Here is an 11169-nt window from a genome sequence, read left to right on the forward strand (position 1 = left end):
ACTTGGTCAAAAGAGTGTCGTTCTTATTTGTGGATTGTTCTTTGCCTGATGTTTCCAGGAAAATAATTGTTCTGATTTTAAAAGGTACCACTCAATAAAAGATTTCTAAGCTACCATGTCTTAAGCCGTTGGAAAACATTCAAGAGCATAATCAGAGCTGTTGAATGGAAAATTTGATTGGGCTTAAGTATCTTGTTGATGTAAGTTCTGCTTGTCCCTGTTGTTTGTGCAGGAGCCACATGATGCTGCTAATCAGCCTCCTCACACTTAATATGTTTGAAGGGCAAAAGATAGGCAGAAGATGGATCAGCTGCAGAAAATCTCTGCTTTGCCAGCTGGGTGTATGTGCCTGATTAGGTAACAGCAGATTTGCCAAAGTGACACTGAGCCCTTTTTTGTAGAGTGTGAGCAGTGACAGCAGATTTTGTGTCTGGGGAGGAATCTTGTGCAATGGCAAATGAACTGAAGCAGTTCAGCAGCAACAGTAGATTATTTCAGTGCGTGACTTATTTTCTTTTCTGTTTTTCTTCCTTTCTTTTCCTCTGAAGAAGGCGAGTCTTCTACCTTCAGCACCACCTGAGCAACAAACTTCCTCTTCTGAGTGCGGTGGTATCATCTGTGGACAGCAGTGATGAAACTCTGAATAATTCCCACCACAGTCCTGCAACAATTCACATGGCACAAGCTATGGATGTTGATGGTTTGAATGAATCCAGCAGCAAACAAGGCTATACCCAAGAAACAAAACGTCTGAAGCGTGCTCCTATGCAGGACTCTCTTGGTCCAGAAATGGAATACCGGTTCATTGACAAAGTATTATCAACTTGTAGGGATGCGGACCAAGCCAGGTTTGCTGCTGCGTACAGGAAATGGTTAGTTACATTTTTAGGTCAGTGAAGGAAGAGTTTAAAGCCTTCAGGGTTCTTCTTTTAGTGCAATATTCTCTTTTCAGACACAAAGGCATGTCTTGGTTGCAAGTGTTAGCTAACCATGTGTTTTTCACTCTTCTAATGGTCAGTCCTAAAGTTCATATTCAGAGTAGAAGTCTGTCACTTTATTTATTAAGGAACTAGCATACCTTTTGGTTAAGCAAATGCAGTTTGTTCTTTAAACTTTTTAAGAAATCACTCTGTGTCATCTTCCTATCATGTCATTTTTCTTATTTTCTTAATTTCTACATTAAGGTGGACTCTGAATCATTTGGCTTTAAAAAAAAGTCTGAAATGCTTTTGAAACAGTGTCTGGAAAAAGAATAGGAGGATTAGTCAACATCAGCTAAACCTGTGTCCAGGTTGTTCCTTTTTACTATACTGTCATCTTTCTAACACCGTATTGGATTCAGACTATATTTGGTGACTGGTTTTACTTTTGTATTAGCAACCTTTGGTAGAACACCAGGCTGCAGTCTTTCTTTCTGAAGGTTCCAGTAACAGTACTGGAGCCATGCCTTTTACTATTGTAACTGGGATTTTGTTTGGTTATTCATTGTCCTGTGAGTTTCGTAGGAAATTCTATGAAGTTGAAATCCTGAAAAACAGATACAGGAAAATGTTACAGAAAATAGTTCAAACACACACGTCCACAGTCACAACTTACAGTCAGAGCTATGTTTTGAAATACTTTCTTAGAACAGACTACTTTACCTTCATTTCCTACTTGGTATTTATTTATTTATTTTATCTCAACAATCCAGAATTAATGACACTTGACACACATTTCTGAATGTATTATATACACTACAGAATCGCAGCCTGCTAAATTACACATTGGTAACTTGCACTTAACTGAGACCATGCAAGTCCAGTAGATGATGGAGGAAAAAGTAATTCTTCTGACTGGTTATTGAGACTATACAAAAAAAAAAAAAAAAAGAAGAGACAGCAGGACGGAGCTATCTCTTCACTTTTGTTCTTCTGCAGAGCTTCACTCTTTGGTTTTTTTTTTTCCCCTTCTGACTCTTCCTTAAGAGCACCTCTCCAACCATACATCTCTGTTTACATAATTGTAAATTTTAAGGGAATTTGAAACACATTTCTATTCCAGTGAAATTCAACATGAATGATTTTTTTTGTCATTTCTTGTCTATGTAAGGGATTTTTTACACTAATGGAATTGCGCTGTTCCAAAGACCCAGGGGAAAAACATTGTACAACTGTAGAAGTTTGTACAATGGCAACATCACCTCTGTTCCAAACAGACTATTCACTGAGGGGATTAGATTTTCAAGCTAGAGTCTTCACCAAAATAGCTGTATATTTCCCCTGCCCAAAGTGCCTCCTGACTGTGATAAGTTTTAAGCTGCTGTTTCTGTTGGGCAGAGAGCACAACAATGACGGAGAAAAAAAACCAGGTAGCCAGGTCAAAAGGTATTATTTAGAGAGAAAAAAGGCACTTGAAACATGGAATTCCAAGAGTTCTAAATAATTTGATGGATGAGGGTTACTCTTGCATTTTAAAATGAAAATAGACAACCTATCGTCTCCAAGAGTATGTTCATAACTCATTTCAGGCACAGACTAGCTTACAGAGACATTTCTAAATGTACACTCTTCTGTTTACAGTACCTAGATAAGACTGACCTAGGCTTGAGCATCTCCACAGCAAAGCTTTGTCTCAATGAGCATCCACACCTGCCTCTGTATAGCTGGGACATATTACATGGCTGTCTGATTTGAGGTGCACTGGCATGCTGTCTTGGTTGATGGTTTTACTTACAGAACAACACAATTGATGTGTGAAGCAGGTGTGGGAATGGCTTGAGAGGATAATTTCATCATAAGATGTCTCTGTGACCACTGACAGATGGGTAGGTTCAGGTGCAAACTGGAGTCTGAATTTAAGGACGTAACTTGAGCAAGAAATTTCAACCATTCCAGAGGACCTGGTGGTTTTCTGAGTATGAAAGATACATTAAAGCATGTATAGTCACCTGGGTCAGCTTGATTAACAATATCCCATTAATGACTAGTATGAACCTGGAAAGTGTGAATTCAATTGACAGCATATTAAGGATCATGTTCTTGGTCCTAGATTACTTACTGAGTAGCGTAGTTGTGTGTTCTGTTTGCCTTGGCAAAAATTACCTGTTCATGAGAAAAGTACTGGTGGCAGGAGCAGACTGGGAAGTGGGAGTGTGATAATAAATATTTCTTGAACTGTGGAAGGGAAGAGATGCTCTCTTCTTGCACTGGAATGATTGAGGTTTTTAGAGAAAAGGATTTATATTAGAGACTGACTTGAACCCCATTATGTGTTTATTCCAGATTATAATCTGGAGTTTTAGTTGGCTTTTTTAGCTCTATATCATGGAAGTACTGTGCTATTGAATTTTATGATCTTTCCATCATAAACACTTAAGATCAAACAGCTGCCCCCATATACACGTGTGTAGTTCCTATTCATGTCAGCGCAAGTTACGCACACTTGTAGGAAGGCAGGATTTGGTCCTATGTAACTGAACAGAGTCACATTGTGTTTTCATATTTGAAAGATGTTCTGAGAACTCAGATTAGAGGTGGTGCTGATATTTTTATTACTTTTACAAAGCACTGATGGCTGTAGGATGACTCTTAAGTGCGGGTTTTTAAAGCCTATACCTGTTGGAAATACTCCCCCCCTTTTTAATCCATTGAGAATAGCTGTAGTCAGAAGTGTTTGCAGACCAGACTCTGCCATACAGAAAGCTAAACAATAAAAGTGAAACTGAAATTAATCACATTTTCCCCTTTGAAAGAAATGCTAACAACAAGCTGTCAAAATCAAACTTCGCTTTTTTTAATGGTAACAATGTAAATTATATGAAAGAAGAAAATATATAACTGAATTACTTCAAGCTGTCAGTGTCCTGAAGCCTCTTACATGAAACAATTGAAGAGATGCTGCAAAAAAATTGCATTAAGGTCACAACTGCATGATGTTTTGGAACTACGATCTTTGCAACATACCTAACTGTTCAATATTACCGCAGAGTCTCATTTGGGCACTGCTTCAAAAAAAGGAAAAGTGGATTCAGGCCACTGGTAGTTAACATGCATAAAGGTTAGAGTACCGCTGCTTTAGGTAACATGTTTTAGTCATTTTGTATTTCAGAGGTGAGAGAATTATAATGTAGTCAATTAACATCCTTGCTGAGAAAATGTCTAACAGAAGCTGCAGAATACAGCTGTCACTTTCTGAAGTTCCTTCAAATATAAAATTTGTACATTTATAAACAGCTTTGTACAAAGTTCTGTATCTTTTACTGATTTTATCTTTTGCTGTAGTATATGTCATTTGAACTTATGCACATTCTTTTTGTTCATTGGATTAGTCTTTGTAGAAATTTCTTTGTGCTAGAAACAAAGGGTTTTGAGGAACAAATGTAATTTGAAACTACAGAAATTAGAAAATAAGGAATAACATTTTTAAGGGGTTGAATTCTCTGCTGCTAAATACAATAACTGTTATTTCATTGGCATTTGGTTTATCTTGTGTGTTACAGTCACTGGAGCAACACATGCAGCATTAAAGATAGCTACAATAACAAACTTGTAAAAAGTTATTATTGGAATGCATTGCAATAGCTGCTCTAATTAATATTTGTTAATCTACTCATGTCTGCATGTTAGTGTTCTGTTGACTTATTGCATATTCTTTATACAGTCAAATCCTTCTGTCATTTAAATAGGGGGAAAAGTAAATTGTTGGTTTATACTGTTTGTTTGATTAATTACCTTATATAGAACTTGTCTTAAGACAAATAAGCAAAGCAGAAATATAGTGAGGAAGCTTAGATTCTGATTTATAGTCAAAATTTCTGGCATTTCCAGTTTTGTGTTAGTGCTGCCTAATTAGGATGTGTAGCTAGTCTTTATGGACAGGAGTGAGTTTTTTCCTAAGCAGATAATTAATGAGTTTTTAAAACAGTACTGTATAATAATGACGAGCAGAAACAAAGAGTTTTGGAAAGGCTTGTCTGAATAGCCAGACTCAACAGGCATACTTTTTCCGAATAACATAATAAGATTAACAAAATGTGACTACCGGGGAATAATTTAAGTAGTGAGTCCTCAGAGACTTGCTGATTGAATTTTTGGACAAGGTTGGTTGCTTAGTTTTGTTTTACCTTCTGTGAGGGAAGAATGTTCCCTAGTTTTTTTTAATTTAGTAGGAAGTGAACTATTGCACTTAGTGTGGGGGGGAAAAAAACCCACAACTCCTGAGCTGTATCTTTAGGGCAATTTTGGAAGAAGGAGCAGTGAAGTGAAATGTAGATTTGACTTAAATGCGTGTTTGTCCTCTACTCGTTTGGTGATGAAAGGTCTTTACAAATAGATCTGTTTTATTAATGTCAGATATAAAGGAAAGAGGGTAACTCACCTGTTCTCAAATGCGCTTAATATTCAAGTTAGTTTCAGAGGAAGTTCAGTGTCCCTGTCTAAGATAATTTTCCTTCTTTTTTTCCCATGTGCTCAGAGGTGTGTTTCCTTCCCAACCTCTTCTCTGTTCTTCCAACCAGCACAGAAGAATGTAGCAAAGCATTGGTGAGGTGGCCTCATTTTGTGTTTAGATAACTCCAACTACCTCCCAAAAAGTGCTCTGATTGATGTCCTTAAGTGGAGTTCATCAGGCTCAATTTTTTCGGAACGTCATGCGAGGCCTACATCCTCTTTCAGAGGTGAAAAGCAAGAGCTTTATCTATGAAGCCATCTAATTTCCCCAGGAGAGTTTAAAGGAGAAAAGGAAAAAAAACTTGTAGTTAAAGTTGGGAAAACCAGAATTAGCATAAACTTTCATTAGTCTTTTCCTCTGAAGAAGCAATGTATTGCTGAAAAATGGAGGAAATATGTGCTTCCAAGAAATTCCTTGTAGACAGTTTATGCTTTTGAATTATAGGCCTGACACTTTCTAGTGGCTTTTACTTAGTGTGTAATGTTACTTCTCAGGGCATAGTCTATTGTAGTGAATTAGGGTACATTTTTACAGTTTATAATTATTGATTTAAAAAAAAAAAAACCAAAACAAAATCAAAACTTAAATGCTAAACATGTAAAACCTGGCTTTTACATTTTTTTGTCTAGCATAGTGTTTTTTATCTACCCAAAAGCTAATACTGTACCTAAGGATTCATACTAGACCTTACCTTCTCATCTGCATCATATTGTTATTCTATATCTTAAATTGATGTTGCATCCTCACAGGAAACTCCTGACAGTTGCCATGTTTCTTCTCTGAGTTCCCAAGTACTATTCAGTAGGATATTCAGTATCTCACAAAGAAGTGTGTTATGATGGGGAAGATTTTTACAGTACCTGTGTTGATGCGCTATGTGTCTTAGATTTATTTTTTAAAAAAACTTTTGTTAGGAGTCTGAATATACTAGAATTGCAAAAGATTTTAGTTGTTGATGGCTGGCAGATGCTTATATACAATGCAACTGTTCTGAAGAGCAGAACTCTTACCTGAAGTCTAGTTTATTAAGCATCTTTATCCGCACCATCTGGAACCTGCTATTAATGTATAGATGGAGGTGGGGAGAACCCACAGCAAGGTGCATGTTTTCTTCACAGGACACTTTTTGAACAGAATATAATTATGGTGAAACAAAGAGCTTTTCTTGGATGCAGTATTCCTGTCCATTCGTAGTGAATAAAGTTATGAGACTGGGACATCATTCATAGAGTAAGATTTCCTGGATGGCTGCGTAGAACGAGTAGATAAATGTTTGGGTTTTTTTTAACAGAGTAATCCCTCTTATTAAAAAATCACGTAAATTATAGATGGTACCAGAACTTGTTTTTACAAGACAAAATATATGTATACCTACTGTGTTAATTCCCTTTTGTTCTAGTTTTTCTTTTTTGAAGTGGCTACATTTAAAACTGGGTAGTCATCTTGAAAAGCACGTTTGGGAATGTTGTCTTCAATTTCATGTTTATAGAATCAGTGGATGTCTTAAATGGTTTTGAGTAGCATTATGATCCAAGGCAGTGACAGCACTACAGTATTTAAGTGAGCCGTTAAACACTAATTTTGTAACACCATCATGTCTATCAAAGTACTAGTCTATGTAGGGCACAATGGTTTTTTTAATCAAGATATGTGCAAAAAATATTTAATTCTCACAGTGTCATATTAGGGGGAAATGCAATTGATTTTAAACATAATATTTTGCAATTTTTTTTCTATAAAAAATTCTCAGATACACAGTTGTGACCACTGTAAATTTTATGTAGATTTGCAATGCAGATAAATTACATAAATGGTAAATTTTGTTGCAGAAAAAATAAAATTCTGACAGGACAGCAAGATACTGGAAAGTAATCTGATAAATGACCAGTGTTCTACAGGATAGTGAATATTAAGTTTGTTTTTTGCTGGTCATACTTTGTCATAGGATTAATTAATTTCAGAGGGGGATTGTTTTTTTTTGTAATCAGTAGAGAGCTTATCTGTGAATAAATTGGCTATATTTTATTTTCCCACAGTAAGTGTGTATGTATGCGTGGGTAGGGTGGATGGATGGATGGCAGAACTGTATTGCTGTAATGACCTGTAGAAAAGGCAAAATCCCCCATGTACGGCTATTTTTGTGTAACACTGGTGATGTGCGAACAAAACTCCTCCATGCAAGACCTGTCCTAAGTCTCAGTCTAGCAGGATCATTGCCAATGTCAGGGTTTTTGCTGAAAGCAGCGAGATCTCTTGCTTGCCCTTTCTGGCTTAGTCTGCCTTACTTTCATGATACTTCAGCAATTGTGTGCATAGACAAACCAAATTATTAGTGGTGGTATTTCTTCCAAGTGCTTGTAGGGAGTGTTTGAGACAGCGAAAGAGTTTAAGGTCTTGCAGGCTGGGAGAACTGGGAGGTGCTCAGCCAGTGTCTACCTGGAGGATACCTTTCAGGAGTCCTCCAGAAGAAACAATAGGTGTATTTTGGATGAAGTACTTCAGTGTCACAGGAGACTGGGAAAAAGTATGTCAGACACAAACTAGCAACTGAAATTGGTATTTGAATACAAACAGTAGTCTTTTTGGTACTTTATTTCAATACTTTTCTCATGTTCCTTTTTTAAATGGGATTCATTCTTATAAAAAGATCTTTGAAATTACTTATCATTTTGAATGCCTTCTGATTCTGAGTTACTGGATTAGAGAGCTCTCCTTATAGGACTCCTATTTACTAGAGAATGCTAGTACCTTTCCTCTCTCCTAGACAATGTGATTCATTCCAAATGTTCTAAAATGAGCACCTAAAATGACAGGGCATAACTGAAAATACTGCTCATCATCTTAAATGCAAAACTTCAAAAAGCAAGGACATGTTCTGTTCACACAGGTGTTTGGTTGTTTGGGGGACTTTTTTTCCATTTTATCTTAGTAGCTGCTAGGACAGAAGGTAGAAAGAATTTGTAGGGAAGCCCTGAGTCAATAAGTACAACCTTGGTTTACTTAATTTGGGGGTTCGTTAAATCAGAAAGCTTAGTATGAGCAAGTAATAAACCCTCCAGGGTCCTTGTACAGAAATAATTTGCAGGATCTGGTCATTAGTTTGTTTCTGATCTGAGTGCTTGATTTTTACATCTGTTAAAATGAGTGACAAAATTCTGACTGACTTCACTGACATAGGATCAGGCCGTGCTTTGGAGATGGTATCAGCCACTACATGGTAGCTTTTACATTTTTATTGTGATGGATTGTAAGTGACATCTGTGTCTTTTGCAAATGGCTTCAAGGAAGAAAGCAGTTAGGGTAGTGTATATTCATTAGCACTGTGGTTGAGGAGAAACTGTTAAGGTTGTGGAATATTATAGTTTTAAAAGAAGGGGAGCTAGAGAGAAATATGGATACTACAGAGTATCAATAGCTAAGAAAGCTGCTTTTTTTTCCCCCTTCTTTCTTTCCCTCTTCTGTAGTGGAAAAAAGATTCATGCAATATACCTGTGTGCAAACCAGGGTAACACATTAGTTTGGGAGGTATTGCATATTAGTAGCATATAGGTCAATTCCTGAGTTTCATGCAAGATATTTAGGGTTGAATGGTAAGCTTTGATGTGCCATGTGATAATTGATGCAGCAATGAAGGATGAAAGTCTTAAGAAATAGTGAATGGCTTAAGTTTTACTGTTCTTGGAGTGTGCTGTATACATTTGTGGTGCAACAATGAACTGCACGTTTGTCACCCTGTCATCTCACAAACGCTTATAACTAGGTAACAGCTAACTTCCTTTTTAAAATCCATCTACTTACTGTTGATTTGAGATGTTCTACAATTATTTGTTGTTAATGAGTACTAGATAATTTTCTCCACACCTTTAATCCATCTTCAGTTGAATGTAGCCAGGTATAGATTTTCATGGTTATAACTCTAGTTTTGCTGTGAAGGGAAGTTGAAATTCCACCATGTGAAATGTTCAGTTTTCTGATGTCTATTTAGAAACATAGGAGGGCATCCTAGCACTGCTTTCCAGTTGTGCACACTGAGTTTTACCTTGTTTATCTCAAATATTTTGTATTGCATGTTAATTAAATTTTTACATATCCTAGTAGTACAAAAGAAAAAGAAAAAAAAAAAGAGCACCCCTACAGTCCTAACTATTCTATGCAGATGTCTTCCAAAATTTACAGGTACAATTTTAGTGGTGGTGGTTGGTAAATAGACTTTTTTTCACTATTCAGCAGACTTGTTTTTATATGTATTAGTGACAGAATGGGCTAAGCACAGCTGTAAGTTATTGTATGTCTGTAGAAAATGGAAAATAGTGTAAAATCATTTTTGTTAAAAGTTGTCAGTTTTTAAATAAAATTTTCTTCCCCTAAAAAAGCTCTTGTTTTCTGTGATAACACATTTACCCTGGACTCCAATTTCATTGTTTACCAACAGGTATCCTTCCTAGTTATTGCTAACCTCTTTTCAGTGATAAGCTTCTCTTAACAGGAACTGTGTCTTCTCTTGTGAAATTAGGTGATGGCAGCAGACTTATGGTCTATATAAACATCAACAGTTAAGACTTTTTCAAATGCATTACTACATCTTGTGTTCAAGTTTAGTTTATCAAAAGATGAACAGCAGCTCTTTCACATAAGAAATTTCTTTCTGGCAATAGGCAGCTGGCTGTCTAGAGTTGCAGCACTTGGACAGATGAATGTTGCTCATGTTTCTATAACTTCTTTAATCAGTGATATGCTTGCCTTTTTGAAAGTCTGGAATCAACTGGAATAGCTTATGCCAGTCTTTCCAGGGTCTGTACAATTTCTGTACTGTCTTAATGGAAGGGAAAACATTTCGTGGATCTTAAAAGCAGGTAACTGCCCTCTTATGTTCAAAAAATGTACTTTGATAGATATAATGTAGAAGCATGGTACATAAACTCCAGTTCATGGCCTTTAGCACATAAATTTTGCTGTACAAATTTTATGAGACTACCTGAAGAAGAATCCTTAGGTGACCTCTAATCAGAACTGGGTGAAATGATGCTTGAAATGCACTCACTGTTTTTGTAAACTTTCTAATTATGCAAATACATATACATTAACACATGGATCAACAGTTTTAGATCTGCAGTTATGCTCCTCAAATAGCATTCTACTTCATGTACAGTTTTGTGCCTTCATTTATCAAAAATTGTTAATTGTTTATCAAAACTGGCTTATATGTTAAGATATCTTTCACAGGCTTGAGTTAATGCTGCAGTAAATTTGCATCCAGTCCTTGTGTATCAGGGCAATCAATAGCTCTCTAAAGAGCTTTCGTTCCAGGCTGTTATCCAAATAATTCTGAGGTTCATACAATTTAAATAATAATTTCTAAAATTATTAAATATTAATATAAAAGAATATTGACTTATTAACAGCATGTGTGGTTGGGCTTGATTTTTTAAATCTAAGCAATGGCCACATTAGGGTATTTCCATGTAATAACAGCATATGTAAAAGATCCTTCAAATAAAGTTAGACAGTTGTATACTTTAGATATTTTACAGTGCATGGCTGGAATCGTAGGTCCAATAATTCTAAGTTTACTTAAGTGTTTCTTGGATTGTCTTGTCATCCTGGTATCTTGTTCATCAGGTACACATGCTGCAAAGTAATGAGCTAACCACATGTATGAAAAGAAATGAAAAATGAAATGTGTTTGCATGGTCATTCTTTTCTACTTGCACTTTGTAATACTTATTTGTTCTCTGATGT

The 11169-nt window shown here is 36.2% G+C and overlaps 1 protein-coding gene across 1 annotated transcript in view; it reads left to right on the plus strand.

Annotated features, from left to right (window-relative positions):
- The window catches only part of PTAR1 (protein prenyltransferase alpha subunit repeat containing 1), a 41364-nt gene extending 31562 nt beyond the window's left edge, over window positions 1-9802 (plus strand). The window contains exon 7 of the mRNA XM_064439429.1: window positions 549-9802. Within this exon, the coding sequence (XP_064295499.1) occupies window positions 549-897 (349 nt within the window). The 3' untranslated portion in view covers window positions 898-9802. The remainder of the gene's footprint in view (window positions 1-548) is intronic.
- Window positions 9803-11169: the final 1367 nt, after the last annotated feature.

The sequence above is a fragment of the Phalacrocorax carbo genome, chromosome Z (genome assembly GCF_963921805.1).
Source record: "Phalacrocorax carbo chromosome Z, bPhaCar2.1, whole genome shotgun sequence".
NCBI lineage: Eukaryota > Metazoa > Chordata > Aves > Suliformes > Phalacrocoracidae > Phalacrocorax > Phalacrocorax carbo.